At 51.1% G+C, this 22,921-nt stretch overlaps 1 protein-coding gene across 13 annotated transcripts in view; it reads right to left on the minus strand.

The window, feature by feature from the left end:
* Positions 1-338: 338 nt before the first annotated feature.
* EHMT1 (euchromatic histone lysine methyltransferase 1) overlaps positions 339-22,921 on the minus strand; it is a 116,308-nt gene continuing 93,725 nt past the window's right edge. For 12 of the 13 annotated variants that reach the window (XM_039561527.1, XM_019284987.2, XM_010397620.3 and 9 more), the window contains 12 exons: positions 21,562-21,684; positions 19,308-19,409; positions 18,507-18,611; positions 15,537-15,691; positions 14,649-14,816; positions 14,174-14,318; positions 13,231-13,308; positions 11,841-11,956; positions 9,538-9,624; positions 5,068-5,146; positions 2,781-2,956; positions 1,743-1,964 (listed from right to left, as the gene is read on the minus strand). In XM_039561527.1, coding sequence (XP_039417461.1) covers positions 1,781-1,964; positions 2,781-2,956; positions 5,068-5,146; positions 9,538-9,624; positions 11,841-11,956; positions 13,231-13,308; positions 14,174-14,318; positions 14,649-14,816; positions 15,537-15,691; positions 18,507-18,611; positions 19,308-19,409; positions 21,562-21,684 — 1,518 coding nt within the window. In that variant the 3' untranslated portion in view covers positions 1,743-1,780. Of the gene's footprint in view, positions 1,965-2,780; positions 2,957-5,067; positions 5,147-9,537; positions 9,625-11,840; positions 11,957-13,230; positions 13,309-14,173; positions 14,319-14,648; positions 14,817-15,536; positions 15,692-18,506; positions 18,612-19,307; positions 19,410-21,561; positions 21,685-22,921 lie in introns of all 13 variants that reach the window. The other variant, XM_010397611.3, reaches the window with a different exon arrangement.

Consider the following 22,921-nt stretch of genomic DNA (forward strand, 5'->3'; position numbering starts at 1 on the left):
CTCCTTTTAAAGCACTTTTTTTTTCTTTTTTTTATTGATTTCATTGAAAACAGAACAAGAAAATGATCAGAGCCAAAAGGCTGCTCCTTTAAAACTGTCAAAAACATTAACAGAAAAAAAAATAATAATAATAAACATGATGGCATTATGAATGTTCTAGAAGAGATGAACAAAAAAAAAAAACAAAAACAAAAACTTGTTACTGCACTAATTACAGTATTTAAAGATATATGCAAAAAAAAAAAAAAAAATTAAGATAATGACCTGCCCAGCCACCACACAAAAGGTGATGGCAAATTTATTCACACTACAATACTAACAATTTAAAAAAAGTTTTGTTTTTTTTCCTGCATTTTTATACTAAAATCACTTTGTTCTTTTTATACAATTGATAAGTTTATATTCACGTGGTGAGCAAAAATCACACCAGAATCAGCACCGTTTTGTTTTGTGGTTTCTTTTTGTTGTCGTTTTGGTTTTTTTGGTTTTTTTGTGGGTTTTGTTTTGTTGGTGTTTTTGTTGTTTTTTTTTTTTTTTAAGCTTTTTTTTTTTTTCTCCATGTTTTTAATGCTTGTCCCCGATGTTTCAATAATGGTAAAAAATAAATCAGTTTATTGAAACCTCATAGCATGTGGCTTAAAAATCAATCCAAGGTGCCCGGCGTGGAGCAAAGGGATGGGAGCAGACGAGCTGGTGGCATCTGGGATCTTCTCACCGTGACACATCTGTCCACCCCAGCCAGTCCAGGTTCTCTATAATATATATATCATTCATTTTATCTTTAAAAAAGGGGGGGGAAAACTGGTTTTCTTTAGGAATTAGTGTCTTGTAAAATCCTCTTCAGCCTTCCCTCTCTAAAACCACTCCTGGGACGGGGTGAGGGGAGTTCCTTCACGGAGGAACCCAACACTGAGACACGACCAGGGCCTGGACCAGAGCTGGTTTGAACGGAGAAAATCCAGGAGGGAGAGAGCCAGGGGTCACAGGGATTGGAAGGACTCTGGCATTCTTCTCATCAGATGAGAAAAAAGCCGTGGGGGTTGGAGAGAACTGAGGGTGGTTGTAGGAAACACCCCTGGAAAGGCCCCACCACAACGTCCTGCGAGATGGGGGAGGAATTAATTCATTTATAGATCAAAAAAAAAAAAAAAAAAACCAAACCCAAAAACAACCAACCAACCAAAAAACCAACCAAACCAACAAAAACCCAACCAGCAGAACCTGCCCCGGGGCTGTGCCAAGCAAACCCAGAGCCAGCACCTCCCGCTCCCTCCCAGAAACGAAGTCCCATCAAGCATCCAGAGTTTATTGTGGGTGAACTGGAGTGAGTGGGCGGGAGGGATCCAGGCAATGAGCGACATTCCGAGGACGGGCGGCTCCCCCTGGCTCTGACAACACTCAGCATGTTCAGAGAGGAGGCCAGGACAGCTCGGGTGGCAAAAAAAAAAATGCAACAGCCACCCCTGCACACACAGCTGTGAAACCCAGCAGCTTTCCAGGAGCAGGGAGGGGAGAACAACATCACGGAGGCGGGATTTGCTTTCACTCCTTCCTCAAGTAACAGTCGGTGGCACAGCCCTAAGTGTCACAAACCCTTGGCTTTCCTTGAGCGGGTTTTTTTTCTTTTTATTTTTTTTTCTTTTCTCTTTTTTTTTTTTTTTTAATTTTTTGTGTGGTTTTGTGTCTTTTTTTTTTTTTTTTTTCCTCCTCTCTCTCTTCTTTCTCTTTTAAATGGAAATTCAGACAGTATGTGAATCTATGGGGTTGGAAGGAGTCAGTCTCAAAAGGGGCCGGTGGCCGTGGCGGAGCTGGTGTCGGGGAGCCCGTTCTCCTGCGTGTCCTGGGCCGAGGTGCTCGCCTGCCGCTGGGCCAGCGCTGAGCTCGAGTGTTTGCACTTGGGTGAACCACACTGACAGCTGAAGAATTTGCCTTTGATGTCCCAGAACCTGTCCCCGTAGTCGAAGCTGCAAGAGAGAGACACAGGAGGGGTCAGGGAACGGCAGCAGCAAAGGGGAGCGAGGGGACGTCGGTGCTGCTGCAGCTTCGGGGAATCCCGGGATGGTTTGGGGTGGAGGAACCTGAAAGATCATCCTATTCCATGGGCAGGGGCATCTTCCATTGGAGCTCCATCCAACCTGGCCTTGGACACCTCCAGGGATGGGGCAGCCCCAGCTGCTCTGGGCACCCTGTGCCAGGGCCTGCCCACCCTCATTGTAGGGGATCCTTTATCTAATCTAATCTAATCTAATCTAATCTAATCTAATCTAATCTATCCCTGCCCTCTGGCAGTGGGAAGCCATTCCCTGTGCCCTGTCCCTCCATGCCTTGTCCCCAGTCCCTCTCCAGCTCTCCTGGAGCCCCTTTAGGCCCTGCAAGGGGCTCGGAGCTCTCCCTGGAGCCTTCTCCTCTCCAGGTGAGCACCCCCAGCTCTCCCAGCCTGGCTCCAGAGCAGAGGGGCCCTTGGAGCAGCTCCGGGGCCTCCTCTGGCCTCTCTCCAGCAGCTCCAGGTCCTTCCTGTGCTGGGCCCCGGGGCTGGGGCAGCTCTGCAGGTGGGGTCTCACCTGAGCACAGGGGCACAGGGGCACAATCCCCCTCCCCTGCTGCCCACGCTGGGGCTCAGCCCAGGGCAGGGGGTTCAGGGCTCTGAGTGGACACAGCCAGGTTGAGCCTGGGGCTTTGCAAACTTCAGGGGGATCCCCGAGACACAACCCCTGGAGCAAAGGGCTGGAGAGACCCAGAGCTCTCATCCCCCTCGATGGTGGCAGGGGGGTGGCACGTACCCGATCTCCTCTCCAGCCTCTATGTGCCTGGTGCTGAAGAAGGCGATCCTGGGGAAGCGCAGGTCCTGGTGGGACATGAACACCCGCACTGGGATGAGGTTGGGCTCGCACAGGTGGTTGATGAAGCGGCTGATGTTGCCGTAGAAACGGGCATCAATGCAGTAAACCTCTCCATCCTGGGGAGAAACGGGGCAGCGCTCGTTAGAACACGCTGGCCTTGGGAGTTACTGGATTTAAATAAATGACCAGGCTGTTGGTGTCCCCATTAATACTCTGGAGAGCTCCGGGAACAGCCAGGGCAGGGCACTCACTGCGGGTTTGGAAGGATTGAAAACACACACACACACTTTTATAATCAATTTATATTCAACAGTACCCTGAAAAAAGAGTTTTCTGCACAGCGCTCTGCCCCCACACACCCCAAGAGCTGTTTTTTAACACTCTGGCACGCCACTTCTCCCAACCCAAGCACCAGTTTGGCACAACGGGATTGATGTTCAGTGCAGACACCTTGTGGGTACCAGCCCCTGGATGGGGGAACAGGCATCTGTTCTGTCCTCTAATTGAACATGACAGCTTGGAAACACAAAGCCAGAGCCTGGAGAAAACACAGGGTTTTGCAGATAAGAGTGAAAGTGAGAACACAGAAATTCCCTTTCCAGAGAGCCCAGAGAGCAGTAATACTTTGTTTTCCTTGAAAATAAAAGAACTCCCCTCAGGGCTTTTTTATTCCAGCAGAGAATGACTGTGCAAAGCAGAGGCTTTAATTACAGCAGCTAATTTCAGTTGCAAAGAGGCCAAAAGCAAAAGGATCCATTAGTGGTGCTCCAAGTCCCTTTTGGACAAGCACCTCGGATCATTAACGGATGAGCTGTGCCAGGTCACACTCAGGGGTGCAGGAGCCCAGGAAATCATCCCAAAAACTGGGGGAGGCACCACCCCAACGGGCCTGGAGCACACACGGTGTCACCAGCTCTGATTCCATAAATCAATGATTTAAATGATTTCACTCCCCCAGTTTCATCCATGGAAATACCATGGTGGGGCAGGATGGCAGCACCACTCCCACACCCACAGCAGGACCCGGGACACTCCATGATCACCTCACACGGGGCTGTGAGTGACAACTCAAGGAACAGGGACAACAAATGACAACCCAGACAACAGCAAGGACAGCCCAAGCACTCTCACCACAGCACAGATCCATTCAGGCCATTCCTTCCAGACACACCAGGACCTCGAGGCTCCTCTGGGGTTGGGATTCACACCCTTGGCAATGCCCCATCGCTCTGGAGGACACAGGACCTGCTGGCTCTGCCCTGCCCTTCTCTGCCCAGCCTGATGGGCAGCTTTAACCATCCCTCAGTGATTTGGTGCCTGGTTTTCTAAAGATGCTCCACCTTGGCCTCCCTCCCTGCTTCCCTGATGGCTTCCCAGGAGCCAGCACAGAGGTTCTCCCTCAGGGATGCAAGAGGCAGGGCAGGGCCCAGGCGGGCTCTTGCTCATAAATGCACAAACCAGGCTGAAGTCCCTTTCAACTTCTTAATTTCAGTCCAACCCCCTGTTTTCACACCAGACTCATTGTTTATCATTTTTCAGCTCTCAAACGTGTGTTGCTTTAAAAAACAGACGAGAACAAAAAATAAAGCCCAGCTTCTTTGTCACCAGCTGATGACAGAAACAAGGCACAGAGTGTTTTACAGCCTTCCTTGGAAGGCACCCCACTCCTGCAAGTCCCCAGCTCACCTTTTCTCACTTCTCCTTCCCCAGGGGGAGTCTGAAGTCATGGCCTTGCTTAAAACTTTCAGATGGTGCTTTGCAAAGCCAAATTGCTGCCCTGAGAGCCCTCACAGAGCAGTGCAGGGAAACAAGCAGCAGGACAAGCCCCTGCCAGGGTATCTCATGGATCCTTTATGAGTGAACAGGGTTTGCTGGGGTTTTTTTTTTCAGTCTTCAGCTCATCATCACTTTATGAAGAACTCACAGAGCTGCCAATCACACAGGTGCCAGCTTCGGAGTACCAAGCCCTGGACAATTGACCTCAGGATGCTCCAAGGGCTTTGACAGAGGAGCATCTTGCTCAGAAGTAGCGTGGGCAGCACGAGTTGGTTCTGCTGCCCTTTTAACCAGCCCTAAATCTCACCTCAACCACATTTCCAACAAAGCACAGCAGTTGTGCTCTCTGCAGGATTTTGCTGTACATCAAGACGGAGACAAACTTTCTCTGGGCTCTTTTGGGGAGGCAGGACCTCGGGTTTGTCTCTCTGGACACCTGCAGACACCGTACCTTGTTGTCCAGGTCGAAGAGGTAGGAGTCCTCCTCACGGACATCGGCCTCGGAGTCGGAGATCAGCTCCCCAACGTACCTGTGGGCAAAGGACAGGCAGGAATGAGAGGCTCCTGTGATCACAGGTTTGAACACTTCTTTTTGGGAAGAGAGAGGCACAGGGAGGCAGCCCAGCCACAGATGGGCAAGCACAGCCACAGTGCTGGTCAGCTCCGAGCCACCAAACAGAGCCCTGTTAATGTCCAGCAGTGAAAATCTGGCTCCAAACTCTTTTCCCTTCAGAGCAACACTTAAATAATATTGAAAATGACTTTAATGATATTAAAACCACTTTAATATTAAAAATCAATTTACATTTTTCCTGAGGAATAAGTTTCCTTTTGCAAATCTCTTTGTTGGCCAAGATCAACACACGAATCCAAGTCTCCTGAAGTTCCTGTTCAGACTCAGGTTGTCCCACAACCACTGCAGTGCTCGTGCTGTTCACACCCCAAAACAAAACGTTTGTGTCTGCCCCTCCTGTATTTCCCAGGGTAGTTTGAGCAATTATAGGCTACACAACTTAAAAAGTTTTGGTTTAAAAGTCCTAGGTCCTGGCAGGATCCCTGGAAGGATCTGGGCTTCCTTCTCAGAATAAATCCGAGCTGTGACCCCAGCTACAACCGCCCTGTTGTAAAAACAGGTGACAGGCAAGTCCTCCAAGCAGAATGATGCAGATTTTGCTTGGCCTGGGCTTGCTGAGAAGTTCCAAATGCAGCCCCACCTTTCACAGCCAGAGAGGTCTGGGTTTGGTGCAAACCTCCCTTGCTGCAGGAGTCCCCATGGCACTGGTGTTCCCACATCTCCCTGTCTCCATTTTAAATAGCTTGGGACCATCAAGGTTCAACACTTCCTGCCCTGAGCTGCTTCAGTCAAAGTAACAGACTCAGAGTGGAGGGACTAAGGGAGGATGTGAGAAAGAAGCAGCAGCACAGCAGCTTTGCAAGTGTCCAAGGACAGGGCTTGGAGCAATCTGGGGCAGTGGAAGGTGTCCCTGCCCATGGGACAGTGGAAATGAGATGGGATTTAAGGTCCCTCCCAACCCAAACCAGTCAGTGTTTCTGATTTTGGTATGTGAGTGTTCCCAGCCTGCAGTGAAACACAAATTATTGCACATGAATAAATATTCTTTGCAGCATCAACAGAACTCCCATGACCAGCAGTCCTCTCACAGCATTCCCACAGCCCTCAGGCACATTCCAAGTGTTAAACAACGGCCTCCAATCCCCCTGGGGCTCAAGGCAGCATTTAACTCCCAGGCTGGGGAGGCTGAGAGCCAGGAAACACAAACCTGGAGAGGATCCCTGTGCTCTGTGACCAGGGATTTTTGGCTGTAGCTCCCAACTGGGAGCCTCCTGTTTGCCCTCACTGCTCTACTGCTGGAAATCACCCACTCCTTGGAGGCCTAAAGCACAGAAACGTGGCCAGAGAGGGAGAAGCTGCTGTGGAAAGGCCCAGTGGGCAGCAGCAGCAGCTGAGAACAGCTGAATAATTCTGCCCAGAGAGGCCTCGTGCCCAGGAACAGCCACTGCAGGGTTATAATTCCATGAAATAAAATACCACAATCAAATGAAAAATTGTTAGTTTGATGCTCCTTTAAAGCCTGTTTCTTGTAACTCATTTCCTTTCCAAGGCTGTTCACAGATAGCAACAGGTTCCTGATTTTCCAGGCCCAAAGTTAGGGGAGGACATGCAAGGGGTGCATGTTCCTACCCAAAAAACAGCAGGAGCCCCTTCATTTAAGAGCTCCTGTGGTCAAGGCAGTGTCTTTCTTCCCACCAGGGTGTTCAGCAGGCTGATGGCAAATAACTCCATGCCAGAGCTTCACAGGGCCACTCAGCACTGCTCAAACAGGCTGGCCTTGACTGGGGTTGGAACTGATAATCCTGGAGGTCTTTCAAACCTTAACGACTCTGTGATCAGAGGGCACTCCATGCAAAAACCAAGAGCAACAAGCAGTCCCTAGCACAGGCTCCAGTGTTTTCCACAGGATGTGGGAGCAGGAGGCCTGGGGCTTCTCTGGCTGAAGGTGTGGCTAAAACACCTGGCCTGATGCAGCTGCTACCTTCCTAAAGCACTGCTGAAACAGAGTGAATATTCCAAACCCATAAATGGATGCAAAAGGAACAGAGCAGATCCTCTGCTTTCTGCATCCCACTAATTCCCAGCCTTTCCAACAAAAGTCAGCAGCAGCTGTGCTGTTTGCAGAAGGAGCAGCTCCACCACCTACCAACATGAACAGAACAGATTCAACCCAGCCCACAGCAACAGCTGCACAGGGTGAGCAACAGCAGCTTCTGAACAGCACCAAATTCCAAGGCCAGGGAGAAACCTGCATGTGAGCACAGCCCTGAGGAGCTGCAGAGCTCTGGGGGAGCCCAGTGGGACAGGAGGGTGGCACTGCCACCTCCCCTCGCCAAGCTGCTGCTTCCAGGGCTGTGCTGGAGGGACAGGAGGCAGCTACAGAGTCACAGAATCATCACAGTTGGGAGAAACCCTCAGAATCATCGAGTCCCATCATGACCCCAGCACCACCACAATCACCCCAAACCACATCCCCAGCTGCCACATCCAGATTCTTTTTGAACACTCCCAGAGGTGGTGACTCCAACACCTCCCTGGGTGACTCATTCCAGTGCCTGACCACTCTTTCAGCAAAAAGCCATTTTCCTGTCTCTGATCTGAACCTCCCCATGTGCAGCTGGAGGCTGTTTTCCCTTTCACTGATTCCCTGGGAGCAGAGCCCGACCCCCCCGGCTGCCCCCTCCTGTCAGGGACTTGTGCAGAGCCACAAGGTCCCCCCTGAGCCTCCTTTGCTCCAGGCTGAGCCCCTTTCCCAGCTCCCTCAGCCGCTCCTGGTGCCCGTGAAGAGTTACAGAATAAAGGTCACACCAATGCAATCATCCTTCCAAAGCAGATAACGACCCCTGGACAAAGCAACTGCCCTCCCAGGGCTCTAATCCAGGTGTTTAACACCAAATGCTCTTCCAGAGGAGCTGATCCCGGGATCTGCTGTGTCCTGGCAGCCCCAGGCACTGCCAGCACTGGGGCTGCTTTCCAGAGAGGAGGAAAAGAAGGAGCCAGGTCTATGGGATGCTCATAGAGAATCACAGGAAGGACTCATGGAGCAGAGGACTGAGTTGGTGAGTGAGTAAATGAGTGTGTGGCACAAGGAGGAATGTGCACGGGCACCACGTTAATTAGCTCAGCTGGTTAGTAAGCAGCTCATTTAGATAACGAAGATAGTGCCCAGCACTGAAACAGTGCCAGCAGCTCCCGGCAAGCGTGGGGGCAGAGTCAGGCTGTGGGATCTGCACCCCATCAGCCCCACGTGCTCTGCAATGTCTGTGTTCATCACACCTTCCCTGGGCTGCCTCCTCACTGCCTGCTCCTGCTGTGTGCTGCCATTCCAGCAGGATTTGCTGAAGTCAGTGCCTTTTTTCCTTTGGGAGCAGTTTATTCACGGGCTCTGGCTCATCCCTGGGCACTGCACTGGGACTCTGGGACCTTTGGTACTTACAGAAAGCCCTGCATGAGGACAGGCCTGAGCCACTCCCCACAAACAGCAGCTTTTGGCTTTATCTCTAAAAAAAAATTTTAGCAGCTGGCAGCTCCTGACACAGAATAAATACTTGGCCAATTTGCTGCAGAATTATCTTTTCCTTTCTTTTTTCTTTAATACTGCAATAATCTCCCTCAATCCCCCACCCCAATTCCATAACACATCAATAACTAGTTCTAAAAACCCCCAGCAGCCATTTCCATGACGGACACGAGTCCAGCCTTATTTAGAAGGTCTTCACTCACTGTTGTATTGCAATGAAGACAACACTTTCCAAACTATTTAATAAAGCACACATACCACTTTAAAGCCTAAAACTGTGAGGTCTGATGACAGGTTTTTCACTTGACATAAATCTGAACATTTCTGTGCCTAAGTACTTTATTGAGTCAGGGCCAAAACATGTGCTTAACCCCAAGTGCTTCACTGTTTTGCTGAATCAGACTAAAGCCAGAGCTGTGACACTGGAAAACCTCTGGAGAAGTCAGGATTGAAGCAGAGAAAGTTGTTCCAAACTGCCCTGGCCTGCAGTGTCCCATATCCACGGCACATGAATGAGTTGAGCGCATTTGCAGCACAACCCAAATGTGCTTTTCCCCCATCACTTGGGTTCCAGAGGGGAAAGAGCTGAGCCCAGATCCCAGCAAGACAGAGGGGGGTGGAGAAAGCTCCACGCTGTGAGGAAAAGGACAGACAGAGCAGGAAGTGGAGTCAGGAAACCTCTGGTTGAGGGCAGCAGCTGGGCTCAATGCCAGCTTGATTTGCATGAAAACCTCTCCTTAAAGAAGAGCAAAGTTCGTGTGCCCTGGGGAAGTGCTGGATTTGGGAAGTGCTGGATCTGCTGGGCTGATGGAAGCTGCACAACTTACTCGCACACAAAGGTTCCCAGAGGAATGTCCTGCATCGTCCGCACTCCCCAGCCCATCTTTTGTGTCCGGTAAAGCTGCAACCGAGTCCTGGGAAAGAGGAGAAGAGGAAATGAAGCCACATTGATGGCAGCACTCCACGGAAAGAACGGATTTTCGTGGAGAGGTGAGCAAAAAGCCAGCACCTTCCACCACCACGCACTCCCAGAGGATTTGAATGTTCACCCTCCGTTCTCACACTGCAGGGATGCTCCACTCCCACAGCTCCCAGCTGCAGGCAGATGCTGGCATGGAAACAGCCCAGAGACAAGGGACAGGTGCCAGGCAGCCCCTTCTGCCTGCCCAGCTGCACCCCTGGGGAAGAGGGGACAGGGCTGGATGCTCTGTGTGATGATGATTTACAGAGGATATCAGAATCTCACAGCATTTCCTTCCCCTCCATGCAGCCCTAGGAGAAGCAGGGAAGGTGGAAGGGGATTTAGGGCAGTGGAGCTGTGCAGGGAGTGGTGCTGAGGGCGAAGGCAGGGAGCTCCCAGGGACTAAAGAACACCTTGAGCTAAGTGCTCTGACCCCTCTGCCCCTCTGCCAAGACCAGGGCATTCAGCAATTCCACCATATCCAGCTGCCTGGCTGAAAGACAAGGAAGAAACGCTGCAACTTAAGACTTCTTGGTGTAACAGCCGCTCTGTGGAATTTTACTGATGGGGTTTATAGGCAGAGAAACAATCCTGTAAGTCATTCTGCCTCATGCTCAGCCAGAACCTGAGTTAAGTGCAAGATGAACAGTCTCCAGGGCTAGGAAAAGCTTGCTCTGTCCCTGAGGGAACCCAAAACCACTCTCAGCAATGCTGTTATCGGAATTAAGTGAAATCTGATGCTCACCTTAACTTCACCCTGTTGCTTTTCCCAGTACTTCTCTTCCCCCTCCCCACTCCCTGCTGCACTGTCAGCTCAAACCATGGGATGTGAATTTCATCCTGTTTGCCCACAACTTCACCAAGGCAAACCATGACCTCAGGAGAATGATTGCTCTCAGAGACACCGGGTCTAACACTGGGTTTGGGGCTTGGGGAAGCTCCCCCAGGTTTTGCCTCGTCCAGCAGAGCAGAGCAGAGCCCAGCTCAGGTCTGGGCTCTGCACTGGAGCTGACACCGGCGGCAGTGGGGCCACGGCTCTGAGCTGAGCCTGCCAGCTGAGCTGGGCCAGGCTGCCAGCTGGATACGTGTGCTCTGCCAGGCAGAGTTAATTTGAGTGAATCTGACAAAGGAAGCACTGAAAATGGAGCAGCAGCACCCCTGTGTCAGCTGCAGCCCCACAGCAGGAGCCTTTCCCGCTGCTTCCCTGGGGACCGCGGGCTCTGCCCAGCACCTGACCCTCCTTCCCAGCAGAGCTGCTCCCCCTGGCTCATGGCGGGGCTTCCAACCCTTCCCATCTTTCAGAAAAAATGCTTCAGCAAGGCAAAAAATGCAAAAGCAACAGCTCTGGCTGTACAGCTCCTGAAGAAACACCCACGGAGGCACTGGAACTTGGGAGCTTGGCAGGGAAAACCAGAGAGAGGTAAAGTTCTGTGGAAACACATCGAGTTTCTTCCTTGCTTATTTTTAACATTGCAAAATGTCATTGAAACTACAAAGCTTGCAAAAAGAGTGTTGTCAGCACTATAAAAAAAATCCAAAAAGTCTTTTTTTTTTTTCCAGTGGGATCCCTTTGAGCTTAGTGCAGTGTCAAACTCCTCCACAGCAGAGGTCCAAACCAAAACATGGACATTTTTAGCCAGGCACCAAAATCCCACTGGTCTTACCTGGAGCAGCGAAGCCATCAGGTGTTCAGGTATCCAGTTCAGGGGGAATCATGCCACTAACTTGGGAATTTTAAGCAGCCCAGTCTGGGCATGCTGGCCTGTATTTCTGATCTAGACTGCTGGCTCACGAGACCTTCGGAATTAAGACTCTGCAGCTCTGTTGCTGTCATATCCTTCTCAGCTCTCCCTCTGAGACACCACACTTGGGCTGTGCATGCAAACCCACAAGCCATTTGTATGTTTTATGCTCAGCTGATGAAAGAACACTGCAGTTCCCACCTGATGGTGCTATGGGCAGGGTGCAAATACTAATTGAGATGTTAATTGAGCTCATCAACCCACTGCTGCTTCATTCCCACCAGCAGCAGGCAGGAACCCACTTTCATCCACCAGCCCCAGCTTCTGTGCTGGGTTTTGTGGGTTTATGGGTGAGCTGAGAGCAGAAAGCTCATGGGTTTGGGGTTGGTCCTGCCCAGATCAGCTGTGTTTGGCCCCTCCTGCTCACCTGAGGCCGTTCTGCACCACCCGGTTCCTGCAGGTTCTCCAGCACGAGCACGCGTGGTTGCACTCAAAGATCAGGGGGGGCTCAGCCATGTTGAACTCAGGCAGGAGTCGGCCATCCTGAAGGAGAGAGCCACCCCAGACTGGGTTATTTGTCTGCTACTGGGATCCCCAAAACCACAGGGAGAAATTCCCCCCAGGGTAAAATCAGGCCAGAGAACCCCAAGGCAGAGTCGTGCCCTGACCTCCCCAAACCCAGCGTCAGAGCTCAGGTTCTGCAGTGATTTTGCTCTACCCTGACAGCAGCACTGTCACCCACAGCTGACAAACAGCCAGAGAATTTAGATTTTTGCTGCCTGGCATCACCCTACACAGCACTAAAAAATACCTCCCGGTGCTGTGCAGAAAACTGGTGTGCATCATCATCATTATTGTCATTTGCTGTGCTGGAGGGGAGAAGTGGATGCTTAGTCTGCCTCTGGAATAAGGCCTGAACTTCCAGAGCCCAAGGCCAGTACACCCAAGTTCTGTGAACCACATTACCTTCCCAAATAACAGTCCCAAAAAATTCAGTTCAATTATTTACCAACATACAGGATTAAGGAAGTGATGGATGCAATTTATCCTATTTAACAAATTTGGCTTTTAAGGCTTGAGAGGTGTAATTACCTATTAATGTGTAAATAAAATGGCTACAAAGCCAAGAAAGATGCCAACATTCCTCGTGGGAGAAACGTGCAGAGATTCACAGAACTTCTGATCTTTGCAGCACCTGCCCAAAGAAGAATCTCCAAACCTCCCTGGAGGGTTGAAGCATTTACCCGAAACAAACCTGACTTCTGGCAGTGTGGCAGTGAAAACATCTTTACTTTGCCTTCAACCACAAGAATCACAATAAATAAAAAGCAGCTAAAAAAACAAATTCTCTCTCTCCTCCCTTCCCTTTGTTTACATCTTACAGCACTTTCCACGTTGCTCTGAAATGGAAGCTGACTTCACGCATGGGTTATTAAATGCTCCCTATCACGTGGGTGTAACTAATGGCTCAGTTGGCACGAGAGGAACACAAATAAGTAACACAAGAAAAGCTGCCCTAAGCACGCAGTTTGGATTATCACACATGTCTCAGAGCTGAGACTACAACTTCAGGCATTTTAAGTCAAGAAGAAAGGAGCTGGAATTACAGAAGCAGAGAATGGTTTGGGTTGGAAGGGACTTTAAAGCTCAGCTCATTCCAACCCCTTCCATGGGCAGGGACATCTCCCACTAGACCAGGGTTGCTCCAAGCCCTGTCCGACCTGGTTTTGAGTTGGTTTTGAGTGAAAGGAACTGAATTAGGCAAAGTTGAGCTCTCAAGCCCTGGTGTGAGCCAGGAGGGGGCTGTGTGTCCTCACCTTGTCGTACCAGCAGCGCATGCTGAGCTGGCCACACATGCAGTTACTGGAGGAGCAGTCATCTATGCAGACACAATACTGCAAGAGAAGCAAAGGGTCAATTCCACACCACTCACACTACTGAAACCACATCTCCTCCTCTTGGTGCAGCTCCTCGGCCAGAAGGATCAGCAGCTCCACCATTCAGTGGCAGTTTAACTCCATTCTTTATTTCTGTGTGCACTGAGCACCAAAGGACTCTGCCCTGCAAGGAGGGATCTCATTCTGAGCCAGCCTCACTGCTCACGGGAGGATGTCCCTGTTATTAACCCTCCCCCATGCCCTGTGAGCTGCTCTCCACACTTGGGGACAAGGAAAGCTCCAAGGAGGGACCAGAGCTGGGAGATGATGCAACTGTGCTCAGTCCTCCCCTGCTGCTTCCCACTTCCCACTCCAGCTGGCTGCTTCCCCGGCATCCCCCAGCCAGCACAGCCCCACCACCAGCTGCTGCACAACAGGGACTGGCCACAGGAAGGTCACTTCAGCCACCTCAGAGCTGTGCCCAGCAGGGCTCACCCTCACCCTAACCCTAAACTTTCCCCACCCAGCCCTTCCAGGACTGCAGCATCACAGCCAAGACCTCGGCCTGGGTGCTGCAGTCCATGGGAAAGGTCTCCCAACAAATCCCTGACTCTCCAGCCTCAGAACAGAGGATAAGGATAAATGGGAGCCACAGCAGCCAGCACCAGATGGCCGGTGCTACAGCTGAACACAGAGCTCAGCTTAAGCCTCAAAACTGAAGAAAATCAAAATCCCATCTCCTACATAAGAGCTGGAGGTGAGGAACTCAACCTTAGCTGGAATTTGACAGCAATATTAGGACTCAGCATTCCCAACTGGAATGCCAAATCTGTTCTGAGGAGCACTGCACAGCCCAGAACAGGAGCAAACCAGGATCCCTCACCTGTAAATGAGTGATGTTCCTGTCAATGTCCATCGGGGAGGTGACACAGTTCTGTGACACGTATTTGTAGTTGCTGGGACAGGGCTCACTGTCCACGGAATTGACACAGGGAATGGGGATCCGCTCGTAGCCCCGGGCAATGTCTCTGTCAGTGGAGAAAGAACTGTCACAGAAGGAAAGTCCCCCCAAAGAAGGGGCCATTCATACACCATCCTTGAGCACTGAGCACTCAAAGCCATTCAGACTAGAACAGAGCTCATGTTTTCCCACCCTGCCTCATAGATGGTTCTTTGTGCTTGTGAATATTTCCATTTGGAGGACGAATTTGCAAACCATGGACTGAATCAGCATGGGCTTAGTTCTGGCTAAGCTCACACTGACCTTCACACCAATTCTTTCTTAAACCAGGCCCCCAGCCTTCCCTGTGCAAGGGCTCAATTTCATGACCCACAAGCAAAGCCAGCCCTATTCTCACCTGCTCACCACCTTCTCTATCTGGGCAGGCTTCTCAGAAGATGATTCTTTGAGAGTCTTGTTCATCTGTAGGGCCACCCAGACCTGAGAGTTAAGGCTGGAGCACTGCAGCGGGGTCTCACCCTCCTTGTTCTTTAAAGTGACATCCGAGCCACGGGAAAGAAAGAGACTGCAAAACAGCAAGGAAGGATAAGGATTCCCCAGGAGAAACCAGGCAAGGGGAAACCAAGCTGCATCACATCCTCCAGCCAGCCCTTAAGGGACGAGGAAGAATCTGTAGTAGTGAATAATCACCTGAATTTTCTTTATTAAGCATGGTTCAGTGAATTCTTCTGACAGAAGCCACAGACTGGAGCTCTGGGCACCCATGAGAGCTCTGGGCAAACCTTGCCTTGCTTCAGGTACCTTGCTGGTACCAGCCTAACTTCAGACAGGCTTGAAACTCTCTCTGGCAGGGAAAGATATGGGGTGGGAAGAGTAGGCTGGAAATGGAAGAGTCCCACAGGAAACTGGTGTTGGACTTGGCCCTTGTTTACACTCACCAGCTTTTGGTGAGAGCATGATGGTTTTATTCAGAGCAGGGATGAAGCAAAGGAAAAGCCCTGTTACCATGCTAGTTGTGGGGAAAAAAAAGCTTTAATCAAGGAAGCCTGACACCTTCCTGCTGGGAAGCCCAGGCTGAGCACAGCCCCTCAGACTCCAGAACGCGCCACGTCTGCTGAGCAGCTCTGGCAGCAGCTGGTACCTCGCGCCCACCACCCCGGGAGCAAAACAAGCCCTCCATCCCAATCCTGGGCTGTGTGTGAAGGCCAAAGGCATTCCAGAGGCTCTCCTGAGCCTGGCAGGCAGCAGCCAGAGAGGCAGGGAGAGGGGTGAGCAGTGCACTTACACCACACACTCGTAGCGGTTCTCTCGGGCCGCGATGTGCAGGGGCGAGTCGCCGTGGATGTTCACGGCGTGCAGGTCACACTTTGCTGCCAGCAGGATCTCAGCGATGTCAACACAGCCAGAAAAAGCAGCCCAGTGCAAACAAATGTTCTCCTCCTGGAAGGAAAGAGAACAGAGCAGAGATTGTTTAAAACCCCCTGGCTTCGGGACCTCACCTTCCTCAGCTCCGCACCTGCAGCGTTCAATGTGTGGCTGCCATCCCCACGCTGCTCCCTCTGGCTGGGAGTGCCAGGGTGGACAGGGAAACCTTGGAGCAGCAAAGGAGGGAGTTCCCACTCCATCCACCTCTGCATACCAAGCACAGGGAGGCTGCACACAAGGCAATCCATCACCTTCTCTACACACACACAGACAGCTCGTCTGTCTCTAAGCCGCAAACCAATCTGGATCAATCCAGGAAAGAGGTGACAGACATGAACAAACATGCTGGAAAAGGCTGGAAGCTGAGTTTCCCCAGCCCCAACAGCCAGGAAAGCTACTGTGCCTCCCAGGGCTGCAAAATTAAGGAGAAAAAGAGCACAGCACGAAATTAAGGAGAAAAAGAGCGCATAGGGTATGTGAAGGTGCCAGAAAGAGAATCAGGAGCCACGGGGTAAGCAATCAATCTGACTCCAGGCATCTCTTAAATACTGTGTGTACTCATCTCTCACCAGCAGCACTGGAAATAGCTGAACACTCATCTTTCTGATGGGGATATTTTAAGTGATGATGCTGTTTTCTGTTACACTGCAATTTGCAGCACACGTCGATCCCTTCCCCACAACAGGCTCTGAAGACGTCGATGACAACAGTGAAATGATAGTAATGATCACACAGCTATTCTGCTTTTTTCTTCTTTTTAAAGCAAAAACAAAGCTGCTGCTGGAGTGTTTGCGGGGTTACCACATAACTTAAGGTCCTGCCTTAAATGGGGAGCTACCCACCAAGGAGGGGGAGACACTTTTCTACCCAGCTCCTGCCTCCCTTTATGGTATCATCTAGAAAAATCCCATACCAGTGTACAGAAAACATCCATCCTGTGGGTTGCATCCACATGCTGCAGCCCAGACAGGCCACAGACACCTGGTCTGGGGCTCTGCCTTGCATTGCTCCTGCCTAAAAGGCAGCATCACAATCAAAAGCATTTCTCCCAGAGTGGGATGTTTCCCAGCACGAGTGACATTTGTCCTTAAATGTCCTTAAACCACATCCATCAGGACACCCCAGCTGCAGGTCCAGGATGGATGTGTGACATGCACAGCTGTTAAGAGCACAGTTTTCTTTCAAGTAAATTGTTGACTGAGTTGATTTGATGTTCATCATTAACGTGTGATCTTGAAGCTGTGACAGATCAAACGAGTCCGTTTCGTTCCGAGTCAGCAATCAGATGGAACAGCCCAAGAAGCCCCCTCTCACCTTGTTTTTAGGAACAGCATTGGATCCAGACCTGCCTGGGAACTGGGAACTACCTAAGTGTGCTGGTTTTAGCTGTGGTTTCTTCCCAGTGGCTGGTGTGGGGCTGTGCTGAACACAGGGGTGGTGACACAGAGATGGTTTTGCAGTTGCTGAGCAGGGCTGACACAGAGCCCTCCTCCACACTGGGGAGGAGACTGGGGGACATGGAAAGCTGGGAGGACACAGCAGGACAGGTGACCCTGACCAAAGGGATATTCCAGACCATCTGACATCAGCTCGGGATATAAAGTGGGGGAAGAAGGAAGGGGGATATTGGGAGTGATGGTTTTTGTCTTCCCAGGTCACCGCTCTGTGGGATGGGGCCCTGCTCTCCTGGTAGTGCTGAACACCTGTCCAACCATGGGAAGAGGGGAATGAATTCCCTGTTTTGCTTTGCCTGTGTGTGTGGCTTTGGCTTTCCTTATTAAACTGTCTGTATCTCAACCCAGAAGTCTTTTTCTACCTTTTACCCTTCTGATTCTCTCCCCACTGGGACTGTGAGGGGCTCAGTGACTGGCTGGGGTAAAACCACACAATCACAGAGACACAGAAGGGTTTGCTTTGGTTTGGGTTGGAAGAGACCTCAAAGCTCATCCAGTCCCACCCCCTGCCATGGGCAGGGACACCTTCCACTATCCCAGGCTGCTCCAAGCCCTGTCCACAACCTGGCCTTGGACACTTCCAGGAATGGGGTGACACCACACTTCAATATCCGTAGAGACTCCAAAGAAAAAATGAGAAACATAGTATAAGGAAAAAGAGGAGCTGTGCTGCTACAATGACACTCCTGAAGAAGCTGGGAGAAAAGCAGACAGTATCTCCTTTGTATCTTCTCCATTTCCTTGTAAATCCCTGGGAAAGCAGCAGGCACAGCCCCTCAGGCAGTGCTGTGGGTCCCACAGAGCTCCCAGGGACTCAAGCACTGGGTGCATCCCACTGCAGCAGGATTTATGGAGGTGAAGAGCAGGCCAGGAGCCAGCTCCAGCCTGGCCATGCTCTGGACACATCAGAGCTTTGTGCTGGTGACGCCCAGGAAAAGCCAGGCTTTGAGAGCTGCTGGCAGAGTGCCCAGCCCATCCGGAAACACAAATACGAGCTCATTCCCCTCAAAAGGCACACAGAGTGCCCCTAACCCACACCCAGAGTCACTGGCCTGGGACAAACATGGAGCTGGTAGGTCTGGACTCGAGGGGATCTGCCTGGTGCAGTGTCCAGCGGCAGCACAATGGACCCAGAGGGATGGGAATTGGCGAGGCTCAGAGCTGAGAATTCCAAACAGCATCCTTACAGGCTGTGACAGAGCAGCTGCAGGGAAACGACAGCCCAGCAGCCGCCAAACTTCTTCCCAGAATACAGGAAAACTCTCTCACTCACATTGTGGCAAGGGACTGAGCCCAAAATCTGTCACCTCGAGCGTGGCTGGGGTTTAAACAGAGATTGTTTGTAATTCCTGAAGGAGATTCCAGAGGAGCCTTACGTTGTCACGGATGTTGATGTCCGAGCCCTTGGCCAGCAGCAGCTTCACCAGCTCAATGTGCTTGTACTCCGTGGCCCAGATCATCGGCGTCCAGCCCCCGTCATCCTGGGCAGGGACAGCAAAGGGTGACACACAGGACAGACACAGCCTCCTGCGGGCTCCCCACACACCCCTGCCCTCCCCCTGGTCCCTCTCATCATTCCCCTTCAGTCTGCACTGCTGCAGGTCCCTCAGGTCCTGCAGAACCCAGCGTCACTGGAGCAGCACACCTGAGCCAGCTGGAGTTTATTCCGGCTCAGCAGGCTGGCATTGCATCTCCAGGTTGTCCAAGTACTGTCCAAAAAGCACAATGAGCACCCAGGTTGTGTAAAAGATCTTGGAGAAACTCCCTGAGAAGCCTGGAGGACCTGCCTCAGGTGCAGCTCTGTGTCACCCCACAGCAATGGACAAACCCCACAGCAATGGACAAACCCCACAATGACAAGTGCCAGGCTTGACCCATCCCACACCATTGTCCATGATCCCCCCACTAGGAAAAGCACAAGGACACCCTGGAGCAACTTTGCTCCACAGCAAAGTCAGGGCCAAGGAGAAACTGCAAACCAAGGGAAGTTTCCCTGAGGGCAGTGAGGGCATCGCAGTCCCCAGCAGACGGGAGGCCCACAGGATTGTCACCCTGGAATGATGTGGAGGTGTCCTCCAGCAGCAGGACCGTACTTAAGTGAGCCCTGGGCAGTCAGCACAGTGCTGAGGGAGTCCCTGGCCTGGGAAAAGCAGCTCCTGGCAGAGGGAAGGCCTCACCTGGCAGTTGACATCCATCTTCCCATTGGAGAGCAGGTACTGAACCACGTCATAGTGCCCCTTCTTGGCTGCCAAGTGCAGACACGTGGAGCCCTCGGCATCCTGCACGCAAGCACAGAACAAACCCTCAGGGACGCTCAGGAACAGCAGAGAAGTTCCCAGATGGAACTCCAAAAGCCCCCAGCCCACTGGCAGGAGGGCAGAGAGCAGGAGCCAGGGCCAGCACTGAGCAGAGCTCAGGAGCTTCACACCAAAGAGGTGCCACCCGCGCAGAGAAGGAGGCTGAGAGTGCAAAGGGCTTTGCAAAGCCTGGCAAAGGTACCAGCCCCAAACTTTGGCAGTGATGCCCCCTTCCCCACTCCTCTCCATGTACTGGAGAGCCAAAGGGAAGCAGAAATTCCTCACGCGGGCAAAGTTTGCACTTTACATCAGAAAAGTCGCCTTGTCTCAACTTGAAATGCTCCATTTCTCCAGGTTTTTTGCTGGGTTTTGTTAGCCCAAGGTCTTATCCCAGCACCTGGCAGCAGGGCACAGGGGTGTGGTGTCTGTCCCCAGCCTGCCCACAGCCATCTGCCCAGACAGGAGATAAAAACAGCCTCGAGGTTTGAAAGGAAAAACGCCTTTGGGAGCTGGGAATACAAGGTCTGGAGGAGATGGACAGGCTGTGAGTCATGATGGAGATGCTCCCACCCTCACACCAAAGATCTCTCTGGCTGCAGCCTGATTTTATCAGGCATTTACATCCCAAGAGCTTAGCACAGAGTAAGGCTGGGAGAGCAGGAAATCAGGAGGATGAAACAAAAGACTGAAAACCAAATGACTCCTTCCAGCTAAATCCCTGGAAGCACCACTGGAGGTGAGAGCTTTGGGATGGAGCTGATGTGATGCAGGGTGAGGGAACAACTCTCTGAGAAAGGAGGGGACATCTCAGGTCAGGGATTGCAGCATGGGGGCTCCTTGGGACACAGAAGGAGTTTCTCCACCCGTGTAAGTGCCTGCTCCATCTGAAGAATTCCACAGCTTTCCCCTTGGATTGGCAAGGCCCAAGCACAGCCCCTCAGCCCTGGGAGAGCAGGCAGATTTTATTGTAAAATCTCTTCAGGTTTTGAGTGGGGCTTTTCCATCCTGGTAACAGGACCAACAGCTTCCCCCTGGGGGCTGGGAAGCCCCCACCCAGCTCCCTCCCCTGCAGCCCCAGGGCTCCACACACACCTGCCCCAGGTAAGGGCTGGATTTCCCATGGAAACAGCTGGAGCTGCTTCCAAACCAACGCTGCTGCTTTCAAACAGAGGCCTGAGCTGGCACAAGAAACTAATTAACATAATAAACCAGCCTAGTCCTCAGGTGTGATCTCAGGCTTCTAGTTTGGTTTTGCAAGCTCAGAATTTATCTCCTTCCCTTTACCTTCAGAAGCACAAATTCCCCTCTCTTCTCTCCCATGGGAATAAATCAGGTGAGATGTCTGGGCTGCTCCAAGACGTTTGGGACAGTGGCCAGCATGAACCCACACGTGCCTGTCTTGTCCTTTCCCCCTTCCCAGCTCGGAACCAGCCTCCCAAGGATCCATTTAAGGCTTGGATTGGGCAGCACTTGGTACCCTGTGCAATCCTGCCAGTTCCTTCCCAAACCCAGCCAAGAGCAGCAGGTTGTGACAATAAGGAGTTCACATGGGGAGGGTTCCTGTGCTCCAAATAGCATTTGATTTATGTGACTAATAAATGATCTGTATATTTTCCAAGATTGCAATGCAACCAGAGCATGCTAAAGGCAAAGAGACAGCTGCATTTTATTGTTTTGGTTTAAATTAAGGGGTAGAGTTTAAAGATGGGGTTCAGCTTTGCCACTTGCGTGACTGCAAGAATCCACACATCAGTCCTTTGGAAAGGAAAGCTTCCTCTGTCATTTTTCCTGGCTTGGCAAGCATCTAATTACCAGCCCACTTTAAAACATCACCCCAAAAGTCTCATTATTAGAGTCTACAGAGAAGGGAACTCTGAAATCCAACTCCACTGCAACAGATTTGTGACACTAAGACTTATGAAATCAAATCCCCCTGACAGTTGGTGCCACAAAGTGGCAACACTTGCCCCAAACAGTTCATGGCCAGCAGGAAAATGAGATTATGACACTTCCAGCCTTTGCTCCAAAACAACCCAGCCCATTTCTCCTCAGCCTGGGCACTTCCACCCAAAACTCCAAGGAAGAAATGTTGGACAGAGGCTTCCTCAGGAGAAAAATATAAGGAATAAACTACCTTGGGATCTACAAGTGCTCCAGCCTTGATCAGGTATTTCACAGTTTCCAGGTGGTTGTTTTCTGCTGCTTCCATCAGTGGGGTCCTCTGGTCCTCGGAGCAGGTGTCAATGTTAGCACCAGCCTGTTGGGAGGCCAAAGACAAGGCCAATTAGCACAGGAAGGATGTGGGAGTAGAGATTTAATAACAAGACTTTTTCCTGAAATTTAGCCATATTAAGCAGGGGAAAAAAGAATAAAAAGGGAGAAATAAAACCAGGAAAGAAGGCAGTGCAACCCCACCTGCTCTGGAAACAGCACACGCTGCCTGCCCCCTCTCCTGCCTTCCCCAGCCAGGAAGGAACTGTAAGGAAGCCAACAGCTGGTATTAAATAACTCCTGTTATTAATAGATTTTGTACTCCTACTTTCTAGATATTGTTTGTGTAACAATTTGGAAGAATCAGCCTCCTCCTTCTTGCAGCAGCTTTGTTTTCCCTGGTCTATCATTTAGACTAAAACAACCAGCTCTTCTCAATGTCACAAGCAGTAGGAACAACTTGCTGATTGCAACAGAAGCAGGAGCTGTAAAAAACATCCTGGGGATTGGCTAAATATTCCTGTGGAAGGCAATGGCACCATTTCCACAGAGGTCTCTGAGGAGATGTTCACTTCAACCCAGAGTGCCTTCAACCAAAACCTCACTCTTTTCCAACCCGTGGCTCTGTCAGGTTATCCTGCCTGCTTTAACCCTTGGGCTGAGCTCAGGAACCACCCAAAACTCAAACCCAGAAGGTCTCAGGCACACAGCTCTTGGCAGGGGTGTGTGTGTGTGTGTGTGTGTGTGTGTGAGTGAGGCTCAGACCTGTTCACAGCAGCTGACTCAGGTTCACCTGGCACAAGGAGTTGCTTTCAGGTGCCTCCCACTGAATTCCTTTGTTTTGATTCTTTTGCACAGCCAGAGCTATTTGAAGCAGAGGAGAGGCATTTCACGTGGAACAGGCTGGGGCCATGCCCAGCCAAACACTGGCTGGTGCAGAAGCCAGACATCAGGGAGAGACAAGATGAAGCACTCTGGAAACAAACCAACCCTACTGATAATTAAATTGTTTGTAGTATCTCACAAGTTTTGCTCCTTTTCCTCATTCCACTGTCTTCACATGCAGTAATCTCAGTGAGAGCAGCCATTGCTGCCTTCAAACAGCACTTGAAAGCCTCCAGCTCCGGGTGCTGAAATGCATCCTCCCAGCAGGATCATTTCCAAGGGTCAGTCACTGCTGCCTTCTCAACAGCCCTTTAAGGTTTCCCAATCCCACAGGGTAAACAAAACACTTCCAGTCACTCCAGAGCAGGTACACCAGTACAAAGAAGAAAAACTGTAAC

This window comes from Corvus cornix, chromosome 17 (genome assembly GCF_000738735.6).
Source record: "Corvus cornix cornix isolate S_Up_H32 chromosome 17, ASM73873v5, whole genome shotgun sequence".
NCBI lineage: Eukaryota > Metazoa > Chordata > Aves > Passeriformes > Corvidae > Corvus > Corvus cornix.